The sequence below is a fragment of the Palaemon carinicauda genome, chromosome 20 (genome assembly GCF_036898095.1).
Source record: "Palaemon carinicauda isolate YSFRI2023 chromosome 20, ASM3689809v2, whole genome shotgun sequence".
Taxonomy (NCBI): Eukaryota; Metazoa; Arthropoda; class Malacostraca; order Decapoda; family Palaemonidae; genus Palaemon; species Palaemon carinicauda.
In genome coordinates, this window is record NC_090744.1 from 45,068,098 (window position 1) to 45,093,899 (window position 25,802).

Below are 25,802 nucleotides of genomic sequence, written 5' to 3' on the forward strand. Positions count from 1 at the left end.
TTAAATAGCGTGGTTTATATGTCAGTTACGGAACAAATGACAAATTCGTAGATAATTTGTATTTTTCCTAACTATACAAACCTTAGCTATTTAATCAAACTTGCCTGCCAGCCCTATCCCCCTTGAAGTCCTACCTCCAAGCAAAGTGAGCTCAAGCACAGGTGTGTATGTGAGGGCGGGGGGGTAGCAAGCTACCCTCCCCTACCCCCCGCTAACTAACGGTGTGGGTAGTAAACACTTGTTAAATTTTAATGGCTCGTCATTTGAGCTACGCCGAAAGTAATACCCCTATTAAATAGCTAAGGTTTGTATAGTTAGGAAAAATACAAATTATCTACAAATTTGTCATATTATAGAGATTACTCGAGTGCCATATGTGGATGAGATCATAGTGAGGGGTAGATGGAGATGGTTTGGGCATACTCTTCACACTCCTCAAGAGAGATTAGTTCACCAAACTGAGCTTCACAAGGTACTAGAAGAGTTGGAAGACCCAGCCCTACAATAGCTGATGGCTATGAAGCATAAAGTAAGATATGATGAATGGAGAAGTATTGATTTAAAAGCTCAAGATAGAGACGATTGGAGAAATATAACCGAGGCCCTTTGTGTCAATAGGTGTAGGAGATAATGAATCATACAAACCCACTACTATTACTTGTTCTTGAATTTGGAGATTGTCATCCAAGCTGACCTTGTGAAATATGTAGCACAATGAATGGTGGGTAGAGGCTAAAATATAGTAATAAATTTTAATTTGGAAATTCTTTTTTGAAAAATTAGGTTATGATTAAATAATTTACCAATACAATTGGCAAACATTTTTATGATTCTTGAAGTATTCATCCAATGGATGTGTTTTGAAATGACAGGGGAAACTTAAAGGTGTGTAAAATAGAATCCATTGAATAGTTAGGTAGGAAGATACCTGTGAGAAGAAATGAAAGGTAGAAGATTGAGAGTAGTGCAGCAGGAAACCAAACGGATGATTTAAAGAACTTTTAGTATTGTTATTTGCTCCTGTCTTTAAAAGGTGACCAATTAAGGAATGAATCTTTTAAAATGTTCCTCCTCTAAAGATACTTAGACTATAGCCATGCCAGATACAATATGTCCAATTCTTGCATCTTGATCAATCCTTTCTTTTACTGTACATATGTATGGATCAAGAAACTTGATTCAAACTGAAGAGGCCACTCCGAGTACTTGTATATCAGTGGCATGATTTCTGTTAACAGACACTTTAATTCTTAGAAGTGGATGTGCCAGATTTAATTTGGCAGTAGCCTTAGTGATGTGATTTTTTTATCTTAATTATTTTGTTGTATATTGCAGGCACAGGAGCTCTCATCATTTCTCCCACCAGGGAGCTATCAATGCAGACTTTTGATGTCTTGAACAGAGTTATCAAAGGTCATTCCCTGACATCAGGAATTCTTATGGGGGGAGTTGATTACTCCAAGGAAGCTGAACTTCTAGCTAAAGGTAAAGTGTGCTTTCTCTTCAAGGTAAAGTTTGGTGCATATGGCGGATACAAGTTGTGTCATACTAAAGACACTGGTAACATTTGTGGATTTAGGTGCTGTTTGTTAATAGAATTTATAAGTTTAGAGTTAGTACGAATGATTTTTAGTCTAACAGGTTGACACTATTCTTTTGTCCCTAAGTGTGTACAAACCTTTTGTCCTTTAAAAGTTGGGAATGTCTTTAGCAGAGCTGGAATGGAAGTTTAAATTGTTAACAAGGTAGCCCTGCCCACCGTTCTGTCAAATACACTTCACTTTTGTGTCCAGCTGTAACGTGTATTGCCGCACTATTCCGTCCTGTCCATGGCTGTTTAATCTTTTTCTCTTATTTTTTAGTTTGAATGGTTAATAATAAAACAAAATAGAATGCAAGTGTGGGTTAAGCACTGGATTGGTTTATGGGTAAACTAGCAATAAATCCTCTCACTGCACCTTGGGGGCCCATGATTGTTCACAATTATCCCCACTTACTCAGTGTAGATCGTGGCCTCCCCTTCAAGTCAGGCATATTTTTTAATAAGCTTTTGCCTTTTTTTCAAATTAGTATGGAAATTAGACATTGCATTGTTGGTAAATAGATTAGCTACTCGCCCTGTTGAAGCCTTATTTGGGCAATATGTTTTTTAATAAATTTTGCAGTTTCTGACTTTCTCAATATCTTCTGAATTTCACCTGAAGTGAGAGTATTTTCAGTTAACCCCTCATCATCCACAGATGAACTCTCCTTCACATTCTCTTGTTTCTTCCTTTTATACAATTTGAACAGCTCCTCGGTCATCAGCTTCTTTGCTGTGTTCCTCAAGAATCTCAATGATGTCCTTGTCCACCTCCAACCCCATTGCCTTTCTCAGACACAATTTCATCATCAAATGCCTCGTGCATGGGTTCATTTATAATAACTTTATAAATCAATGGATTGAAAGTAGGATATATGCATTTTCTGTTTTTTTTTTTTCATTGATTTTAGTTGTATACTGTGATTGGTTAAAGATATTTTATTGACAAATTCTTGATGGAGATCAAAGGAATTACTGATATGTAAAAAAGGGATTTTGACGTAGGAAAAATCTATTTCTGGGCGAAGGACCTGTGCCGCCCAGTGAATAAGCTCCATTTAGCACTTATTCTTAGGTAATTTACTGCTAAATATACCAGAGAAAAAATGTAAAGGAGTGCTAGGTTAACTAGCTCGCTCACCTATTGGTGTCGGTATAAAATTGGGCGTATATTCCAGAGGTCCCGCACTATTTAGATTAATCCACGACAGAGAACCCCAATAGAGGAGAGCCGTTCAACCTCACTCGGTACTACTAACAATGCATCCGCTCAGAACCCAACTCCTTAGCACCCAAAGTTTGGGGACTCCAAGGGAGAGGAGCTGGGAGGGTTCACTGGGCGGCACAGGTCCTTCGCCCAGAAATAGATTTTTCCTACGTCAAAATCCCTTTTCTGGGCTCGAACCTGTGCCGCCCAGTGAATCTATACAAGAGAAAAATGTCACCAAACTTGCAAAATAAAGGAAAAAACATAAGCGTAAGGGAAATACAGGATGCTTTAATCAGAGATGAGTACCAAAAAACAATTATAAGGGTATCTTAAATATGAACATAAATCCAATAAGGTAGGTATAATAATGCCGTGAGTGATAATATATACAGATACTCAGGAGCATAAAATTTACAAATATAATAACAGTATTCAGGTGCGAGACCAACGAATACAATAGGGTATAAATGAGGCAGGTAAGAGGGAGATAAAGAGTCAAGGCATTAACCTGTGAGTTACTTAGGAGTAACTACGCTCCCTGCGGCTACTGTAGAAAATTTTAGGGCTTCCAAATGTTTAAGGTAGTGTTTCTTGAACACTGACGGTGATTTCCACCTTGTATACCTGGAAAGGTCTGTAAAATTCATGTGGTGAAAGAAGTTCACCGAGGTGGCAACCGCCCTGATATCATGTGCAAGAGGAAAAGAGTCAGGGTTAGCTTGTTTAATAAAATACAAAATTTGTTGCCTGATCCCTTTAATAGTAATGGTACCGCCTTGTTCTCTAACGAATAGAGGCCCCGAGGAGTTAGAGGAGGTCCGGGATAAATAAGACCTAAGAGTAGTGACAGGGCACAGCGACGGATCTTGCGTGAGGGGAACAATTTTCCAGGAGGTCCATCTGTTTTGAGGGTCTTCATTCTTAGCCAAAAAGAATTTGTTAGGAGAAAGAAGGACCTCTCCTGAAGGCAGAAAGTCAATATGACCCGGGTCTCTCGACAAGGCTGCCAATTCAGAAATTCTTGCCCCGGAAGCCAAGCTCACTAGGAAAAGTGTTTTCCTGAGAAGGGGCATGTAATCACAAGAACTGTTAATGGTATCAGAAGCCAATTTGAGTACGTCATTAAGGAACCAGGTCACCGGGGTAGGACGAGTAACCGGTTTCAGTCTGGCACAAGCTTTCGGAATTGAAGCTAACAAAGAGTCGGTTAAGTCTATGTTAAAACCCACTAGGAAGATCTTTTTCAGAGCCGATTTAATTGTGGTGATAGTATTGGCTGCCAGACCTGATTCTAATAAAGATCTAAAGAAAGTGACTGTAAGGTTCAAGTTCATACAGTTCACGTCTGAGTCTATTAAAAATTTTGCCAACTTTTTAACTGCAGAGTCATACTGGCGGATGGTGGAATCCCGTTTATCCGATTCTAGGAACAAGGTGTTTTGAGGATCAATATTGGCACCATGCATAGCCGCAAACTTCATAAAGTCCATAAAGTTAGGGCGCTCTGAATGTTTGAGAAAGCGTACACAACGCGTGTTTGTACTATCTGAGACAGAACCGGATTGGGTATCGGGTGAGGGTATAGTCTCAACTCCCGCAGGAGAGGATACCAGTTGCTCTTGGGCCAGTTGGGTGCGACCAAGGCTACTTGTCCCTTGAAGGATCTCAGTTTGTCTAGAACTTTCAGTAAAAGATTCACCGGGGGAAAGAGATAAATCTTTTCCCAGTTGTCCCAATTCTGTGACATGGCGTCTGTGGCGTAAGCCTGAGGGTCTAGATTGGGAGCCACATATACTCTCAATTTGTGGTTGGATTCCGTGGCGAAGAGGTCCACTTGGAGACCGGGAACCTGAGAGAGAATCCACCGAAATGACTTTAGATCGAGTGACCATTCCGATTCTAGAGGGGAGGTCCGGGACAGGGCGTCTGCCACTACATTCCGGACTCCCGCCAGGTGGACAGCTGAAAGATGCCAACGGTTCGAGGCTGCTAGGGAGAATATGGCTACTAGAACATGGTTCAGAGGCCCTGACTTTGACCCGCCTCTGTTGAGGCAGCGGACCACCACTTCGCTGTCGAGGACCAGACGAAGGTGTTGTTTCTTGGGAAGAGCGAGACGTTTCAGGGTTAGAAGAACTGCCATGGCCTCTAGCACATTGATGTGAAAATGGCGGAACAAGGGAGTCCAAAGACCTTGAACTTTCTTGAGCTGAGAATAGCCGCCCCAACCTGATAAGGATGCGTCTGTGTGAATGGTTAATTCCGGAGGCGGAAATCGAAGGGGAACTGACTTTGACAGACTGTTTGCTCTTGTCCAAGGAAGAAGTCTTTCCCGTAGAATGGGAGGAAGGCGGACTTTCCTGTCCCGGAGCTTCCGGTTCGCCCTCGAACGCCAGACACGATTGATATCTTTCAATTTTGCCTTCAGAAGAAGATCCGTCACTGAGGCAAACTGAAGGGACCCCAGAATCTTCTCTTGGAGTCGTCTGGAACTTACTTTGTCTTTGAGAAAGCGTTTGGTGTTCCTTGCAGTCTCTAACCTCTTGGGTCTGGGAAGACACAGAGTATGAGATATAAGATCCCATTGCAGGCCGAGCCATTGGAACTTCGATTTTGGAAGAAGACGGGACTTCTTGAAGTTGATCTGGAAGCCTAGAGACTGAAGATAATGGATGACTTTGTGAGTGGCTTTTAGGCAATTTTGGGAGGTGTCTGACCAAATGAGCCAGTCGTCCAGATAGGCTACTACTTGAATCCCTTGATTCCTGAGTTCCTGAACAGCGACTTCTGCTAGCTTTGTGAAGATCCTTGGGGCGATGTTGAGCCCGAAAGGCATCACCTTGAAGGAGTAACTTTTGTGCCCTAAGCGAAAGCCTAGGTACGGACGGAAGTGTCTCGCTATCGGGACGTGATAGTAGGCGTCTGTAAGATCGATAGAGGTGGTGACGGCCCCACGGGGAAGTAAGGTCCGCACCTGCGAGACGGTAAGCATTCGAAACTTGTCGCATTGAATGGACAAGTTGAGAAGGGATAGATCTAGAATCACTCTTCTCTTGTCTGAATCCTTCTTCGGGACACTGAACAGCCGACCTTGAAACTTCAGATGTTTCGTTTCTTGTATGGCGTTCTTTTGTAAAAGATCCTGGACAAATTCGACCAGGTCCGGAGTGGAATGTTGACGAAATTTGTTCGGAGGAGGAGGTCCTTGAATCCAACTCCACCCCAGTCCCTTGGAGATGATACTGAACGCCCAGGGACTGAACCTCCATTTGTTGCGGAAGGCATAGAGCCTCCCCCCTACCTGCTGCACCTCAGTATTGGTTTGAGGAGTTGCCTCCACGTCCGCCTCGGAAGTTCTTTCCTCTGCGAAAGGCTCTTCCCCTGCCTTTGTTCTGGTTAGAGCCACGGTGGTAGCCTCTACCTCTACCATAACTCTGGGAAGAGCTATGAGCCTCGTAAGACTGGTTAAAGGCAGGGGAAGTGGCGGAGGCACCAGAAAGCTGGCTCTTAGGTAGCAGAACGGTGACATAGTCATCCGAAGGAGCCCGAGAGGTGGAAGGCTGTGCAGGGACAACAGAAGATGGAGGAAGAGGCAGCCGGAAGTTGGATGAAGCACTCTGTTGTTGCCTGAACTGGGTGGAGGTATATGGTCTAAGCTTCTTCCTACCCCGGGCTTGATAATTTGCGGGGTCATACTTGCGTTTAGGGGTCAAACCCCAACGGGCTTTAAGGCTCTGATTAACCCTAGTGGCCTCCGCCAAGACTTCCTCTACGAGATCCTCGGGGAAGAGATTTGAACCCCAACAGGAGGACCGGATGAGTTTATTAGGTTCATGCCTAATCGTCGCCTCAGCTAGGACATGCTTGCGACATCTGCGTTTAGCAGTAGCGAAGTCATATAAGTCATAATATAAAGACTGTAACGTAGCCTTGTTGAGAGACTTAAAAATACTCTCCGTATCGTAAGTCAAGGCTATCGACTCCGTGGATGTGGCCAGGTTTAGAGTACGGCCCACACGTAGGCGGGAATCATATTCCTGTTTAATGAGGGATTCCTGGAGACGGGGAAGCTTCTCACTAAACAAGACTGAGGCACAGTCTGCTGCAAGCTTGCCGGAGGTAAAGGTGGTATGGACGTTGTCCCAACACTCAATACCTGAGGGAAGAAGGAGGGAGATTGGATCCACCTCTCGGATGGGAGGCAAGGGCTTCTCCTCCAGGGCATATTGAAAGGCAAGCTCTGCCACCTTATTGACGCATGGAGTCAAGGTGTTCTTGTCCATTAAGAACATCGTAAAGGAGCTTTTATAAGGCGTCAGCATGGTGTTAGTGCAGCCGATGTCATTCAAAAATCTGGCCCAAACAGATTGGGCTTGCTCCTTCGGGAAGATGACTGTCTCTTTGGGGACCTTGTCTAATCGAACTAAAGCTTCCTCGGTAAGTCTGGCATAACCATGAAATGGAAATGCCAGACCAGGAGGAAAGAATTCAAAGTCCTCTAGAGGACGAGTGCCAAGGCCCTCCAGAGTCAACATTCCGTCTGAGAACGGGGAATGAAGAGCCATCCGCCAGGGGTTGTTCTTGGCAAACGGCGGGAGCTTAGAGGCATCCGGGATGAGAGAGCTTTGGACTCTCTCCGGAGCTCCTTGCTCTAAAGCCCCAATTCTCTGACCGAAGTTAGAGAACATCGAGTCCATCCTAGACTGCATCTCCGAAACCAACTTTGCCTGCATCTCCGACACGATGCGAAGCATGGCTGATTCGGAAAGGCCCGGGCTAGCAGCAGGAGGGGCGGAAGGAACTCCCGGGTCGTGAGACTTAGAGGAGGAACCAGAGGTCTTTGAAGACGGGTTCGTACAATGTTTAGAGCCATGAGAAGTCTTGTGAGGCTTGCGGGCTTTGGGTAAGGTCCTTGAAGTAGACTTATCCTTAGGGGGAACCGGGTATGAACGTTGAGACGAATCACGGTCCCCAGAAAATCCAAGAAAAGAAGAGCGATCAGAAGAAGAAAGAGCGGGGCTGAGGATAGGAATCTCAGCGCCGGACACACCTGCCTCACTTACCACCCTACCTGTATCCGGCTCGTCTAGCAACATTGGTTCGACGACCAGGTTCATGGAGGCAACATTATCCTCCAGACCTCCGGGGGCGTCCGATGGATCTTGCTCTGGGTCGATGAGACCCGTTATAGTGGCATCAATGTGGGCAATGATGGGAGCTGCCACATGCCTAGCCACAGCAGCTGAAGACTTGGCGTTGGGGTAAACCATGGTGCAGTAGTCCTCAGATAGGACGTACGGCCGCTTAGACTTCACATTCCGGGCAAACCCACCAACCTACACCTTCAGTGTGGCCCGAGCCGCAGACTTTTGCTCCGGGGATGCCTGAAATAATAGTGGGAATTATAAAAGGGAGACTCCCAATGGTCCTTCAAGACCATATATATCTTACTAATAGTAAATAAAATAAGAAGGCAATATAGCCAACGGGACTCACCGAGTCAGATCCAAGGGTAGTGATGAGGTCGAAGCAAATCACACAGTTATCCGGGTGCCATACCACAACGTCTTCCAGTTGAACCCCACAAGGGGCGTGAGATCGGCAGACGGAGTGGCCACAAGGCTGGTGCAGAACAGCTGCACAGGCCGGCGTCAGACAATGCACCATCTATAAAAAGAATAGTATATGAGAAACTGTAATTCTCTTAAATAGGGGCGGGTCCGGAGGACCCGGGCCTAACATAGGTCTAACACAAGATTAGAGCTTAACTGTACTATTCTTTAAGTAGGGGCGGGTCCGGAGGACCCGGGCCTAACATAGGTCTAACACAAGAATAGAGCTTAACTGTACTATTCTTTAAGTAGGGGCGGGTCCGGAGGACCCGGGCCTAACATAGGTCTAACACAAGATTAGAGCTTAACTGTACTTGTTTTTTTTTTTTTTTTTTTTTTTTTTTTTTTTTTTTTTTTTTTAAGTAGGGGCGGGTCCGGAGGACCCTGGCCTAACATAGGTCTAACGCAAGGTTAGAGCTTAACTGTAATATTCTTACATAGGGGCGGGACCGGAGGTCCCGGGCCTAAACATAAGTCTAACTTGAAACTAAAGTATAGCCATCCATTCCGGTCAAGCCGGGAGCATAAAAAAGGATGCAATAACAAGGAATTAAGACACATGGTGTCTGATTTCCCGGGGCGGGGTAGACCCCGGGCCGGGAAATAAAGGTATATTCAATACCAATTCCTTTAGGGACTCCGGGGTAGTGATCTGTCATATATAATCATCATAGGAAATGTTATAAAATAATAGGGGGGCGGAACTGTAGCTAAGAACTGCCAATCGAACCCGGAGGGTTTCGTATAACATAAGCCAGAATGAAAAGTGAATATAAAATAGGGTGCACCGGGATCCAACTCTGTTGACCGGTGGCCAACCAGACTAGACAGAGACGAAACCGCCGGGCCACCCGGAGGACAAAGTCCATAAACACTTAACTACCCCCTCTAAAAGGAGGGAAGGCAACGGTCCCTTAGTGGAGGGGGGAGAAGCCTAGCCTCCCACCTAGCTAGAGGGGGAGCGTGGGGGAGGATCACGTGATACGAGGCAGCAGGGCTACCAACTGACGATCCCCAACCAGACAGATCAAACGGAGTAATGGCACAAATATTCATTATAATAATAATAATAGCGTTAAATATATGAATAAACACATAGAAAATTTTTGGGCAAGGCATGCAACATAAATAATTAAATCACAAAAGACACACCTGATGGCTAAAAATAACATTGCCGCCTTAGCACGAAGGTCGGCAGCCATAGCGATACGTAAATGATATCGGCCCAAAAATTGAACCACGAGGATTCTAAACGCTAAATAATGAATATTCACAATAACAAATAATATTTGATAATAAAAATAATACACATAGTAACACCGCAAGTGAAAATTAAAAGCTCTCAAAAACAGGAGTACCAACTGTAGTGAAATCAAGCAAGATCGGTATGAACGAAGAGAATAAACTCCTATAATATAAATATTAAACGATCTAGGTTGCTCAAAACACAGTAAAACCCAGCTTGGTACTTAACTTAGACGGTGTCTCCTGGGAAACCGACGAAGAAGCCATAATTCACTAGAAAATAACCAAATTTCGAGAGCACCACAAAAATGCGGGTTACTTTACTCGTCGTGCTAAAAGGAGTTGGGTTCTGAGCGGATTGTTAGTAGTACCGAGTGAGGTTGAACGGCTCTCCTCTATTGGGGTTCTCTGTCGTGGATTAATCTAAATAGTGCGGGACCTCTGGAATATACGCCCAATTTTATACCGACACCAATAGGTGAGCGAGCTAGTTAACCTAGCACTCCTTTACATTTTTTCTCTGGTATATTTAGCAGTAAATTACCTAAGAATAAGTGCTAAATGGAGCTTATTCACTGGGCGGCACAGGTTCGAGCCCAGAAAGAATACTATTAAATTACTATAACATATCAGTTATATTTAATACTTACACTGTACATCTATTAAGTTATATTATTTTTTTCATATTTTCATTATCAAAACAAAATTATTGGGTACATGGTGTGAATTAAAGGGGTAATGAAGCTTTTAGAAAAGAAAATGTCTGGGTTAGAGTCTGATTAAAGTTAAATGGCTCTTGACATACAAAAGTAAAACTTGCACAAGTTTGTGCTAATAAATAAGAATGACAAGAGTGCATAAATAATGTTAGATTGTTGATGGCAAGGTGAAATATCTCATGTTATATAGGAGTATTGATTTATATTGATATTCAAATTAAAATTAAAAAGTATTTACTGGGTGACAGAATGAGTAAAAGTACAATTTTGTAACAAAGTGTATTATATTAATATTTGTCCTATAAGCTGTTAATTACAATTGGATTTGTGTGACTAGCCATTCCATATCTTGATAACTACTACTACTCTGCACCACTATCTGTGGCCACCATCTAATAGGATGGGGGATCAAATTAGTATTGGGTAAGTATTGAAATAAGTTTTATCTAAAAGCTGGGTAGAGGTTATCAGTTAGAGATTATTATAATATAAATCCACTGTAAAATCAGATAGATAATTAAATACTTCATAAGAATCTTACTTAAGATCAATCTGATGAATTGCCCTAAGGCTATTTAAGATTGAAAGAGGACTCACTAAGTCTCTTCTAACCATTAAAAGAGAGAAAGCTTACAAAGCAAAGGACTTTATTATTACAAGTCCTTATATTCAAGTTATTGACCCACCTAAAGGACTATCACCAACATGGAACCAAAGTGAGAGCTTAGCAATTGAACATCACTGAAAAATTCAAAGGACTGACCTATCCACCCTGAAATAACTTAACTTGCTCCCTAGCTCATCAATAGGGTAAAAAACAAAGAGGTTACTTTCATGATTAAAAGGTTGACTGCAGCAACCAGGAGACATAACGAACAACTTGAGTTATACATAACCAAGGCTTTCTTTTGGTTATACCTCCATTGGCGTGCTCTCATTGCTTTTTCAGGAAAGAACTGTTCATTAAGTAAACTAAGAAATGTAGCCATTCCTCTAATGTCATGCATTAATAATAATAAACATTACCTTAAGATCTTTTAACTAGCCCTGAATCTCCAAATGCTCCCCAAGTTTTACCTACATTTGCAACCCTGCTACCTTCTATTCCGTCACCCCGTTGATAACGCTGCCAGCTGAACTGGTTGTCCATTTGTTTTGACAATCAATTACCGAGTGCTTGGACTGTTAACAGCCCGCACATTCTCTTGATATTTCGAATTTAACCTTTAGCCCATGTTGTGTGGATTTTCATTGTTTTGTGAAATTTTTTGTACAATCCACCTGAAAACATTTTTGCAATCACCTCTTTGATATAGTCAGAAACTGACCCTTCCTATGAACCAGATAAGTTACAGGGAATATGAACTGTGTGATAATTGTCCTACTGTAATAGCAATAATTGAAATGAATGTTGGGTAGAAATAATTGAAATGAATGTTGGGTAATTATAATTGAAATTAATTTTGGGTAAGAATAATTGAAACAAATGTGTAGTAAGAATATTCAAAATTGATTTTTGAGAATTAATTAAAACGAATGTTGTGTAAGAATAATTGAAACGAACAAGTAAGAATAATTTAGGTGAATGCTGGGCAAGGATATGGGAAACAATTGTTGGGTAAGAATAATTGAAATGAATGTTAGGTAAAACATTCTAAACGAAAGTTGGGAAAGAATGCTGAAAACGAATATTGGGTAAGAAACATTGAAATGTATGTTGGGTAAAATATTGAAAATGAAAGTTGGTGAAGAATAATTGAAGTGAATGTTAGGTGAGACTAAGGAAACAGATGATGGTCTAAGAATAATTGAAACGAATGATGGTAAGATAATTTGAAAGGAATGTTGGCTAAGAATAATTGAAGCAAATATTTGGTAAGTATTCAAAATTTAATGTTGGGTAGAAATAATTGGCACGAATGTTAGGTAAGAATAATTGAAATGAACAAGTAAAAGTAATTTAAATGAATGTTGGGCAACAATATTGGAAACAATTGTTGAGTAAGAATGATTGAAGTGAATGTTTTGGGTAAATATATTCTAAATGAAAGTTGGGTAAGAAAATTTGAAATTAATTCTAGGTAAGAATAATGGGAACGGCTATTGGGGAAGAGTAATTGAAATGAATGTTGGGTAAAATATTCAAAATTAATGTTGGGTAAGAATAATTGAAGTGAATGTTGGGTAAGAATAAGGACACGAATGATGGTCTAAGAATAATTGAAATGAAAGACGGGTAAGAATACCTGAAACAAAAGAGGGATTTTGACGAAGGAAAAATCTATTTCTGGGGAGAGACCTGTGACGCCCGGTGAAAAGTCCTTCTTTCTACTTTTTCTGATATACCTGTAAATCTTCCAAATATACCAGAGAAAAATAAAAGCATGGAATGCAGAGGTTACTACCCTCGCGCGAGCACCTCGTGAGTGTCGTGTATACATCAGGGGCGTGTGAAAACCACTATTCACAGGCTGTCTTCCAATTAGATAACTCCTTCATCAAAGGGAAGGGCCGTAACAAAGACCCCAGGAACCACACTTGTACCACGCCACCGTCACCCACACGAACGCCTTCTAGGTCATCCTTCTGCAAGAACATATGGCTTGGCAAGGAAAGGGTGGGTCCGTACAAAATTAACCGGGAAGGGTTTCACCGGGCGTCACAGGTCTCTCCCCAGAAATAGATTTTTCCTTCGTCAAAATCCCTTTTCTGGGTCGACCTGTGACGGCCGGTGAAAATGTACCAGAGAATGCCTTCCAAGCCCAATAAAGTAATATAAATCACCATGTACGACAATAATATAATATAATGTAAGTAAACGTCCAATTACCAACTAGCCTAATGACATAGGGAACGTAAGGCTAAATAACTATGACGACAAGGAATCAACTTAGTGTCGAATCGCAAAAGGCATCAAACCTTACATTTCTAAGCATATCTAAACATTAAAGGAACGGTAACTACAATAACAGTTAAACCATAGGAATTAAACATGGCAAATATCATGGGAGTGGCGACGTGGTGTGAGTGGCGGGTAGGAGGGAGAAGAGAAGAGATGGAAGAAAGGAAGAAGAAGAGATTAATGGGGAAGGATAAGGCTCCCCGCTGCCATCGTCGGGTATTTAAGGGCCTGTAAGATCTTTAGATAGTGGCGTTTGACAACCATAGGGGATTTCCAACCCGTATATTTTTTAAAATCATCAAAGTCCCTGTTCTGGAAGTAATTGATGGAGGTATCTACTGTCCGTATATCATGAGCCTGGGGAAATGTTTCCAGATTAGTATGTTTAAAGAAGTAGAGGATTTGTTGCCTGATACCGTGAATGGAAATAGTACCTCCTTGTTCCCTGATAACCAAGGTGCCAGACGACCGGGTGGCAGTTCTAGCTAATAAGGCCTTGAGAGTAGTGACTGGATACAGAGAAAGGATCCTGGGGAAGAAGAATAATCTTCCGAGGGGAGCACCTATTTTGCGGATCTCATTTTTTAGCTAGGAAAGCTTTGTCTGGAGAAAGGAGTACTTCGGCTGAAGGGAGGAAATCTATGTTTTCCGGGTTTCGTGAGAGAGCTGTTAGTTCTGATATTCCATCACCTGAGGCCAAAGCCGTTAGAAATAAAGTCTTCCTAAGAAGAGTGATATAAGAGCAGGATTCATTGTCCGTGTCCGTCGCAAGTTTGAGGACACCGTTCAGAGACCAAGAGTCCTTTTGTGGCCGAACCGAAGGTCGAAGCCTAGCACATGTTTTTGGAATAGATGAGAAATAGGAATCAGCTAGGTTAATGTTAAACCCAACAAGGAAGATCTTCTTCAAAGCTGACTTGATGGTGGTTAAAGTGCTAACTGTTAGGCCTTTGCCAAATAGGAACCTCAAGAAAGAGATGGCTATATTCGGAGACATACGAGTATGGTCTGAACTCTTAGGGAATCTGCTAGTTGTTAACGGCCGAATCATATTGGCGAATTGTCGAGTCCCTTTTGTCTGATTCGATGAAGAGATCGTTTTCCGGTTCAATGTTCGCGTTTCTACGAGCTGCAAACTTCCTGTAGTCCACAAAGTTAGAGTTTTGGCTATCCTTGAGTAATCTGACACAGTGAGTTTGGATTACTTGGGTCAGTTTGGGGAACGGGATCCGGAAGGGATGGAGTTTCAACTCGAGGAGGAGAGGAAGCCAACTGTTCTTGGCCAGTGAGGTGGTACTAAAGCCACTGCCCCCTGGAAGGAGCGTAGTTTGTGTAAAAGTTTCATTAGAAGATTCACTGGGGGAAATAGGTAAATCTTCTTCTAATGTTTCCAATCCCGGGGTAATGTGTCCATGGCATAAGCCTGAGGGTCCAGGGTTGGGGTCACATAACAAGGAAGTTTGTGATTCATCTGAGTTGTGAATAGATCTACCCGGAGGCCCGGAACCAGCCTGAGTATCCACCGGAATGAAATTATGTCTAGAGACCATTCTGACTCCAGTGGTTTCGTCCTGGATAGTGAGTCCGCTCTCACATTCTGGACTCCCGCTAGGTGAGTTGCTGACAGGAACCAGTTCTTTTCTGTTGCCCAGGCGAAGATAGTGACCAGGGTCTGATTCAGGTTGGGTGACTTGGATCCTCCCCTGTTGACGCAGTGTACTACGTCTATGCTGTCTGACACTACTCTGATGTGGGTCGGCCTCGGAGGAGAGAGTCTCTTCAGGGTCAAGAACACTGCCATGGCTTCGAGAACATTGATATGGGACTGTTTCATGGCGGGTGACCAAGAGCCCTGAAACATCTGATGTTCGGAGTAATCCCCCCATCCACTTAGAGACGCGGCTGTATGGAATGTCACTTGTGGAGGTGGGAATTGTAGAGGAACCGATTTAGAGAGGTTCTTCGGTTCGGACCATGGGCGTAGTCTCATTTTCAAGACAGAGGGGTTCTTCGAGACCTGGTCTCTTAAAGGTACTGTAGCTCTCTTTCTCCAAACTCGATTGATGTCTTTGAGTTTGGCTTTTAATAGGAGATCTGTTACTGAAGTGAATTGGAGAAGGCCGATGATACTTTCTAAGGCTCTTCTGGACACCTGTTTGTGTTTGAGAAAATTCTTGATCTTGGAAGCTATTCCTCTTACCTTTTTGGAAGGGAGAGACAACGTGTGCTTCGAAAGGTCCCACTGAATGGCTAACCATTCTAAGTGGCCTGATGGTTGCAGGCGAGACTTTTGGAGATTGACCCGAAATCACAGGTTGTCGAGAAATCGAAGTACTTCCTTCGTAGCTCTGTTGCCTTCTATGGCCGACCGGGCCCAAATGAGCCAACCGTCCAGATAAGCAATGATCTGTATCTCTTGGTTCCTGAGTTCTAACACTGTCTCTCCCAGTTTCGTGAATATCCTGGGATCAATGTTGAGGCCGAAGGGCATGTCTTGAACGCAAAGGCTTCCTGCCTAGGCGGAAACCCAGATAAGAAGAGAAGTTTTGAGCTATAGGCACATGATAATAGTCGTCGGTAAGATCGACAGAGGTGGTGCCGGCCCCACGGGGAAGTAAGGTCCGTACCTGAGAGATAGTCAACATCCGGAACTTGTCGCAGAGAATGTAAGAGTTTAGCTTTGACAAGTCTAGGTCCACTCTCAATGCCGACAAGCCTTTCTTCGGAATTGTGAACAGGAGGCCTTGGAATTTCAGTGACCGGTCCCGTTTGATTGCTTTCTTCTTGAGTAACTCTGTGGTATACTCTTTCAGGATGAGAGTGGATTTCTGGGAGAAGGTCACTGGTGGAGGAGGAGGACCTTGTGGCCATTTTCACCTCAAACCTTTAGAGATTATGCTATGAGCCCACGGACCGAAGGTCCAATGGTCTCGAAAGTGGTAAAGTCTCTCCTCTACCGGGACCACCTCGTTGTGAGGGAGTGAATCTAGGTCCTTTCCTTCCCCGAGCCCCCTTTTTCCTAGGTCCGCCTCGATGGCGGAACTGTCTTCTACTCCTGTAGCTTCCTCTCTGGTGTCCACGAAAGGAACCTGAGGGTTCGGAGCTAGGGCTGTATGCAGGCGAGGACATCCAAACGGGGTTGGGCTGTGTACCTGGGGAATCAGTGATGTAGACCACCTGATGAGGGGGATTCAGATGCATAGACGTCGAATCAGAGGAAGACTGTGATGACGAGTGGGTAACTGACTATTGATGGCAGTGACCCCGGTTCGTTTTGTAGAGGGTAACTCTCTGGTTCTTCTTGAAGAAAGCTTGCTTTTGGTCTTCGACCTGCAATTTTGGTTTGCTCTCGTATCATCTTGTAGAACCTTGTTCACCTCCTCCTGAGGGAAGAGGGTTTTACCCCAGCAGGAGGAAGCTATCAGCCTGCTCGGTTCATGTCTGATAGAGGCCTCAGACAGAACGTATTTCCTACAACTAACCCGAGCAGACCACAAAGCGTGTAGGTCGAATTGGTAGGACAGAGATTGGTTCTTCGTGAATATCCGAAACAAAGTCTCAGTGGGATAAATCGAGGCTAGGGACTCCCCGAGGTGGGGTCCGTCTCTTTAAGAGCCGGCATGGCCGAACCTTCTTTGACAGCTTGAATAGTAAGACCTGTCAATTTATCCGTAATAGGCAAGGTAATAATGAGAGCAGTTGTAGATATGGCGTAGGCCCCATTGTGTGGGGTGAGCTTGGAATTAGCGTACCCCCAGACCGACAACATCCTGGTCCAGACAGATTGGGCCTGCTCTTTAGGAGACATTACCGTTACCTTCGCTACCTTGTCTAACCTAACCTAGGCATGCTCTTTCAACCGAACGAATCCGTTGAATGGGAATTCTAGTCCCTGAGAGTAAATTCTAGGACCTCCAGAGGGCGGACGTCTATGCCATCCAGAGTTATGGTACCATCTATATATGGGACATGTAAGGCAAATTTCTATGTGATGTTTTTATCGAAGGAGGTTACTTCGATGCGTCTGGGGAAGTAGGGGGAGACATCCGAGTTCCTGAACGGATCAGATTCGCCACCATATCTTTGAGCTCCCTCATAGCTCCTTGGCTTACCCTAGAATGTGTTGTATCTGCTCTTTAACCCTATCCCTGACTTTTAGCAGTCACGGTTTTATGCAAGGTAATATGAACATCAGGATCCTTTGAGGGTCCTAGGCCGGTGACGCAGATAATGGCAAAGCTGAAGGCTCAAAACTCATCACCACCTACCTGCCCGTCCATGGGGTCGACGTCCAACCCTAGAGAGGACACGCCGAGGAGATAGGGTCCGCCAGATGGAGCATTCCTTCCAAATCTTGATACCCAAGGGCGGAGAGCTGCTCTTGCAGGCCGGAGAGATTCATCATCATCCTGAAAGAAGTGAGGGGATTAGTGATGAAGGAGAAGACCATTCTCCTCAATAAGCAATGTATACATAAATCCAGAACAAATTAAATCATCGCCAAAGGATACCAAAAAGAAACAAATTAGAACCAACTTACATCATCGGTCAGGAGTAGGGAGGACAGCTCGTAGCAGAGCGTGCATGACTCCGGGAACCATACCATGTAGGCGGACCTTCTGTAAAAGAAAGGAGACATATGTCTGGATGTTCCTTGAAACTCTGGTTAGTGATCCTATTCACAGGCTGGGATCAACCAAATTATCTATAAATAATAATATATATGATTATGTATATATTTGTACATGTATATAATACATATGTCTATATTTATGCATATATTTAATGATAATTATGTATATATATGGATAAATATCCATACAACATCGTGTTCAAATAGAAATAAATTTCTACTCAGTTATTGGGATCGAACGCTAGCCCCTTCTAATGAAAAGCCAGGTCGAAACCAACCATGCCATGAGAGACCATTTACTGTTCCTTGAGACTCTGGTCAGTGAACAGATGAATCAATAGAAATAAATAACATTAATTATGCGTGACTAATATGATTTTCAAAATTGTTAGCTAGAGCTACAAACTAATACAGTATACTAATATCCAGTAACCACGTAACATGTAACTATAAACCTCATCGGTAAAATAATGTTAACCCCGGTTCTGAACGTCGGAGTGATCTCTGTTGCCACCGGAGATCCGGTGACAAAGGTCCGTCATAGTGAAAACGTGAACATCAGCGGTAAGATAATATTAACCTCAATGCTGAACGTCTGTGTGATATCCAGTTAAGCCGGAGATTTGGTGAAAAAGGACCGTAATAATGAAATTGTGATTATTCATGAAAAAGGGTTCGTGTGCATAAGGCCGCAGCCGGAGTCTGAGTGCCGGATTTCACCGTTGCACTCCAAATATCTGACTAGTTCCCAACCCAATGAGTATCCATTATAGCGGAGTATAACTCAAGGCGGTGATTAATCATGAAAAAAGGTTCGCGTGCATAAGGCCGAAGCCGGAGTCTGAGTGCCGGGTTTCACCGTTGCACTCCAAATATTTGACTAGTTCCCAACCCAATGAGTATCCATTATAGCGGAGTATAACTCAAGGCGGTGAACGTTCCGAAGAGAACGGAGCTACGGGTGTCGGCATAAAGCGATCCCAAAATAATGACTCATACACTAACGGAACCTATTAATAATGCTAGCTATATTAACAGTAACCACATCAATAAAACGTAAATACAGTACCATCAAACGTAATATCATAAACCCGGAGAAGAAGCGGAGGCAGGAATAACTCGTGATCGTATAAAACAGAAAACGGGAAAACCACCTCTCCTTACCGAGCTTAAGAAAGAAAACGAGAGAAAGGGTAACTTGTAACTGTAGTAACAGAAAACGAGCACTCTATGCTCACGCTCTCATGGTTACATTATAAAGAACCAAAGCACACAATAATATGATAAAAATAATGATAAAATTGTAATAACCAAGAACGAAGAATAACGACAATGTAACAAATAAATATAAAGATATAGCCTAAAACGAGCACCTTCTTGAGGCGTGTACATAAACAATAACAAAGGCCAGATCGTTATTCTTCGTTCGTCCAAATTGGACTTGCTAGCAAAAAATACCATAATAAAAACAATAATAAAATAATGATAATAAACATGGTCATAAAACGTAAGTGATATAACCTAGATGACAGAGTACCAGATGGGCAATATTAACTTGAAAAACTACCGAAGCGAACAAAATTAAAATGGCTGCCGTCACCGAGGAAGGTCAACCCACTTCCAAAATTAAAATCCACATTACTGGAAAGAGAACAAATGCCTGGTACTGAAAAAAACTGTCAAAACAAACTATGGTACTTAACATTGGTAAAGGTGAAGTAGCAGCGTCAGTCATGTTGAATTGACGACAATCACTTGCAAAAAACACCGAGCACAAACCAATTATGACTTTGCGGGCAAGTCCAAAACAGAAGGATGACCTAGAAGGCGTTCGTGTGGGTGACGGTGGCGTGGTACAAGTGTGGTTTCTGGGGTCTTTGTTAAGGCCCTTCCCTTTGATGAAGGAGTTATCTAATTGGAAGACAGCCTGTGAATAGTGGTTTTCACACGCCCCTGATGTATACACGACACTCACGAGGTACTCGCGCGAGGGTAGTAACCTCTGCATTCCATGCTTTTATTTTTCTCTGGTATATTTGGAAGATTTATATCAGAAAAAGTAGAAAGAAGGACTTTTCACTGGCCGTCACAGGTCGACCCAGAAATGATGATCTAAGAAAAATTGAAATGAATAATGGGTATGAATTCTTGAAATGAGTTGGGTACGAATAATCTAAACTAATGTTGTGTAAGGTTATTTGAAACAAATGTTGAGTAAGAATAATTGTAACGTATGTTCGGTGAGAATAATGGAAATGATGGTTTGGTAAGAATAATTGAAATGAATGTTGGGTAAGAATATTGGAAATGAATGTTGGGTGAGAATATTTGAAATGAATATATAGTAAAAATAATTGAAACAAATGTTGCGTAAGAATAATTGAAAAGAATGTTTGGTAAGAATATATGAAACGAATGTTGCGTAAAAATAATTGAAACATTAGGTAAGAATAATTGAAACAATTGTTGGGTAAGAATAACTGAAACAAATGTTGGGTAAGAATAATTAAAACAAATATTGGGTAAGAATAATTGTAACAAATGTTGGGTAAGAATAACTGAAACAAATGTTGGGTAAGAATAATTGTAACAAATGCTGGGTAAGAATAATTGAAACAAAGAATAATTGAAAGAAGTGTTGGGTAAAGGTATTCAAAACTAATGTTGGGTAAGAATAATTGAAATAAATGTTGGGTAAGAATATTTGAAGTGAATGTTAAGTAAGAATAATTGAATGGATTGTTGCGGAAGAATATTGAAAATGAATGTTGGATAATAATAATTGAAATTAATATTGGTTAAGAATAACTGGAAAGAATAGGTATGAATAAGTGAAATTATTGTACGGTAAGAATAATAGTAACAAATGTTTGGTAAGAAGAATTGAAATTAATGTTTGGTAAGAATATTCAAAATGAATGTTGGGTAAATATAGTTGAAAGGAATTTTTGATAGGAATATTTGAAACGTGTGTTGTGTAAGAGTAATTGAAATGAATATGGGGTAAGAATAATTTTAATTATTGTTTGGTAAGAATATTGGGTACGAATGTTTGGTAAGAATAATTCAACCTAATGTTGGGTAAGAATAATTTAAATGAATAATTAGTGAGAATAATTTAAACCTATGTTAGGTAAGAATAGTTGAAATGAATGTTGGGTAAAAATAGAGGGTTGGGCATGAATGTAAAAAGAGTTCTATACGAGAAAGTGATTGTACCAACTGTGATGTATGGATCGAAGTTGTGGGGAATGAAAGGGACGGAGAGACAGAAATTTAATGTGTTTGAGATGAAGTGTCTAAGGAGTATGGCTGGTGTATCTCGAATAGATAGGGTTAGGAACGAAGTGGTGAGAGTGGGAACGGGTGTAAGAAATGAGTTAGCAGCTAGAGTGGATATGAATGTGTTGAGGTGGTTTGGCCATGTTGAGAGAATGGAAAATGGCTGTCTGCTAAAGAAGGTGATGAATGCAAGAATTGATGGGAGAAGTACAAGAGGAAGGCCAAGGTTTGGGTGGATGGATGTAGTGAAGAAAGCTCTGGGTGATAGGAGGATAGATGTGAGAGAGGCAAGAGAGCGTGCTAGAAATAGGAATGAATGGCGAGCGATTGTGACCCAGTTCCGGTAGGCTCTGCTGCTGCCTCCGATGCCTTGGATGACCGCGGAGGTAGCAGCAGTAGGGGATTCAGCTTTATGAAGCTTCATCTGTGGTGGATAATGTGGGAGGGTGGGCTGTGGCACCTTAGCAGTACCAGCTGAACTCGGTTGAGTCCCTTGTTAGGCTGGAGGAACGTAGAGTAGAGGTCCCCTTTTTTGTTTTGTTTCTTTTGTTGATGTTGGCTACCCCCAAAAATTGTGGGAAGTGCCTTGGGATATGTATGTATGTATGTATTATTATTATTATTATTATTATTATTAAATGCTAAGCTACAACCCTAGTTGGAAAAGCAGGATGCAATAATCCCTGGGGCCCCAACAGGGAAAATAGCTCAGTGAGGAAAGGAAACAAGGAAAAATAAAATATTTTAAGAACACTAAAAATATTGAAATAAATATTTCCTATATAAACTATAAAAACTTCAACAAAACATGAGAAAGAGAAACTAGATAGAACTGTGTGCCCGAGTGTACCCTCAAGCAAGAGAACTCTAACCCAAGACAGTGGAAGACCATGGTACAGAGGCTATGGCACTACCCAAGACTAGAGAACAATGGTTTGATTTTGGAGTGTCCTTCTCCTAGAAGAGCTGCTAACCATAGCTAAAGAGTCTCTTCTACCCTTACCAAGAGGAAAGTAGCCACTGAACAATTACAGTGCACTAGATAACCCCTTGGGAGAAGAAGAATTATTTGGTAATCACAGTGTTGGCAGGTGTATGAGGATAGAAAAGAATCTGTAAAGAATAGGCCAGACTATTCGGTGTCAGTGTAGGCAAAAGGAAAGAACTGTAACCAGAGAGAAAGATCCAATGTAGTACTGCCTGGCCAGTCAAAGGACCATAACTCTATAATGGTAGTATCTCTGTTGGGTAAAATATTCAAAAGGGAAAGTTGAGTATGAGTAATTGAAGTGAATATTGGGTAAGAATAAGGAAACTAATGATGGTCTAAGAATAATTGAAACGAATGATGGATAAGAATATTTGAAAGGAATATTGGTAAGAACATTAGAAACAAATGTTTTGTAAGAATATTTGAAACAAATGTTGGGTAAGAATAATCTAAATTACTGATGTGTAAGGATATTTGAAACGGATGTTGAGGTAAGCATAATTGTAACGAATGTTGAGGTAAGAATAATGGAAATGATGGTTGGGTAAGAATAATTGTAATTAATGTTGGGTAAGAGTAATTGAATCAAATGTTGGGTAAAAATAAATAAAATGAATGTTGGGTAAGAATAATGAAAACGAATGTTGAGTGAGAATATCAAATACAGTGTATATGGTAAGAATAATGGAAACAAACTGTTGGGTAAGAATAAATGAAACAAATGTTCCGTAAGAATAATTGAAATGAATGTTTGGTGAGAATATTTGAAACAAATGTTGAATAAAAATAATGGAGACAAATTAGGTAAGAATAATATAAACAAATGTTGGGTAAGAATAAATTAAACAAGTGTTGGGTAAGAATAATTTATATCAATATTTTGTAAGAATAATTGAAATAGATTTTGGGTAAAAATAATTTAAATGAATTTTAGTTAAGAGTAATTGAAATAAATGTTGAATAAGAATATTTGGAATGAATGTAAGGTAAAAATAATGGAAATGAATGTTGGGTAAGAGTAATTGAAAAGAATGGTGGATAAAAATAACTGAAATGAATGTTTGGTAAGAATAATTGAATCAAATGGTTGGTAAAAACATTTGTAACAAATGTTGGGTAAGAATATTAAAAGTGAATGTTGGGTATGAACAATTGAAATGATTGTTGGGTAAGAATAATGGAACCAGATGTTGGATAAGAATGATTGAAACAAATGTTTGGTAAGAATATTAAAAACAAATGTCGGGTAGGAATGATTGAAATGAATGTTGGGTAAGAATAAATGAAAGGAATGTTGGGTAAGAATAAATGAAATGAATGTTGGGTAAAAAAAATAATTGAAATTAATGTTGATTAAGAATTACTGGAAAGAAAGTTGGGTGTGAATAATGGAAACGGATGTTTGGTAAGAATAATTGAAATGAATGTTGGGTAAGAATATATGAAACGATGTTTGGGTAAGAATATTCAAAATGATTGTTTGGTGAGAATATTCAAAACGAATGTTGGGTAAGAATATTAAAAATGAATGTTGGGTAAATATAATTGAAAGGAATTTTTGATGGGAATATTTGAAACGTGTGTTGGGTAAAAATAATTGAAATGAATATGGTGTAAGAATAATTTCAATTATTGTTTAGTAAGAATAATGGAAACAAATGTTTGGTAAGAATAATTCAAACCAATGTTGGATAAGAATAATTTAAATGTATAATTGGTGAGAACAATTTAAATTAATTTTAGCTAAGAATAATTGAAAGCAATGTTGGGTTAAGAGTATTCAAAATGAATGTTTGGATAGAGTAATTGAAACAAATGTTGGGTATGGATAATTGAAATGAATGTTGGGTAAGAATAATGGAAAGGAATGTTGAGTAAGAATGTATGAAATGATTTTGGGTAAGAATATTCTAAATAAATGTTGTGTAAGAATAATTGAAATGAATGTTTAATAAGAATATTTGAAATAAGTGTTGGTTAAGAATAATGGAAACGAATTTGGGGTAAGAATAATTGAAACGAATGCTGGGTAAGAATAATGGAAATGAATGTTGGGTAAGAATATTCATGATAAATGTTGGGTGAGAATAATTTAAATGAATGTTCGATAAAAAATATATGAAAAGAGTTTTGGGCAAGAAAAATTGAATTGAATGTTCGATAAGAATATGTGAAACGGGTGTCGAGTAAGAATAATTGGAATGAAATTTGGGGTAAGAATGATTGAAATGAATTTTGGGTAAGAATAGTTGAAATTAATGTTGGGGAAGTATAATTGAAATTGAAATGATAGGGAATTACATGGCCTCTAAATGTGGAAAATGCTAAACCATAGATGGAATTGTTATTTATTTAGTAAATTTATTGTAACTGATTCTGCTTGAAAAATCTTAGCTTTATAATTCAATATTAAAAGTATTTTGCAGGTAATCTGGTTAATTATGATATACATAGAGTAATGAGATTATACTATTTTATGCAAGTTGGTTAGCACTGTAACACTTACCTAATTAAATTCACAAATGTAAGCTCAGTGGAAAGGAAATTCTATAAATTTTGGAAATTAAGAATCATGAGGATTTGATTATCATATTTTGGTATATTTTGATTTGTTTTCAGGTATCAATGTGTTAGTGGCAACACCTGGAAGGTTATTAAGCCACTTGAAAGATACCTCTGATTTTGTTATTAAAAATTTGGCTTGCCTAGTCCTAGATGAGGCTGATCGCATCTTGGATGTTGGGTTTGAGAAAGAAGTGAACGCAATCTTAGAATTACTCCCAAGTAAGTATGGATAAAGTTATGTTTGCGAAAGTGCTCTGTCTATCTAACATGAAATTTTATTTTCATGAAGCTTACCTTCATTTAGTAAAATGCTAGTGATTCGAAAGAGCAAACTTCATAATTTCAGAATAAATATAAAAAAGAAATTTCCTGTATTGCTGCTATTTACCCCCCTTTGTGGGTTTCCAATACCATCACCCACATACCATGTAGCAAGAAATTATGGGAAAGTAATGAGTCCCAAGTAGATATATCAATTTTTGAATGTGATTCTTATTAACTCATTTGTGCTTAAGGTTGACATTATTCTTATCTTGTGTTTTTAATTTTAATTTCTAGGCCCTTATTAACAGCAATGAAAAAGGTATACGGTTTGTAGTGTACTGTATGCAATACTGTATCTAAATTTCAATGTTACACAAGTATGTCACTGTTGATGGTTTTCCCAGAATTGTTTTAAATATAAGACTAGTAAGTTATTTTTGAATACAGGCAATCCTCATTCAATATGTGTTCTATGATTGGTGAATAGGTTATTACTTTTGCTTTCACTGCCATCACTATAAAGTCTCCAACGATCATAAATGAATTAATTTCCTTAATTTTATTACGTTAATGTTGGTAAGGGTTAGGTTGGGTAAGGAACTTTTGGGCTTTTGTTTATGCATGTGGGCCAGGTTGGGATGAAAGTGAAGATGAGCGAAACAAATTCTGGAATGAACTAACTAGGTGTGTAGAAGGACTGAGTAGAAGGAATTATGTAGTTGTGATGAGTGACTTAGGTGCCAGAGTGGGTGCTGGAGAGGTAAAAGGTTTCATTGGGAGGTATTGCATACCAGGTG

At 40.5% G+C, this 25,802-nt stretch overlaps 1 protein-coding gene across 1 annotated transcript in view; it reads left to right on the plus strand.

Moving 5' to 3' along the window:
• Positions 1 to 25,802, plus strand: part of LOC137660321 (uncharacterized) — a 275,741-nt gene that overhangs the window by 84,489 nt on the left and 165,450 nt on the right. Inside the window, exons 5-6 of the mRNA XM_068395140.1 lie at positions 1,336 to 1,485; positions 24,796 to 24,960. Coding sequence (XP_068251241.1) covers positions 1,336 to 1,485; positions 24,796 to 24,960 — 315 coding nt within the window. The remainder of the gene's footprint in view (positions 1 to 1,335; positions 1,486 to 24,795; positions 24,961 to 25,802) is intronic.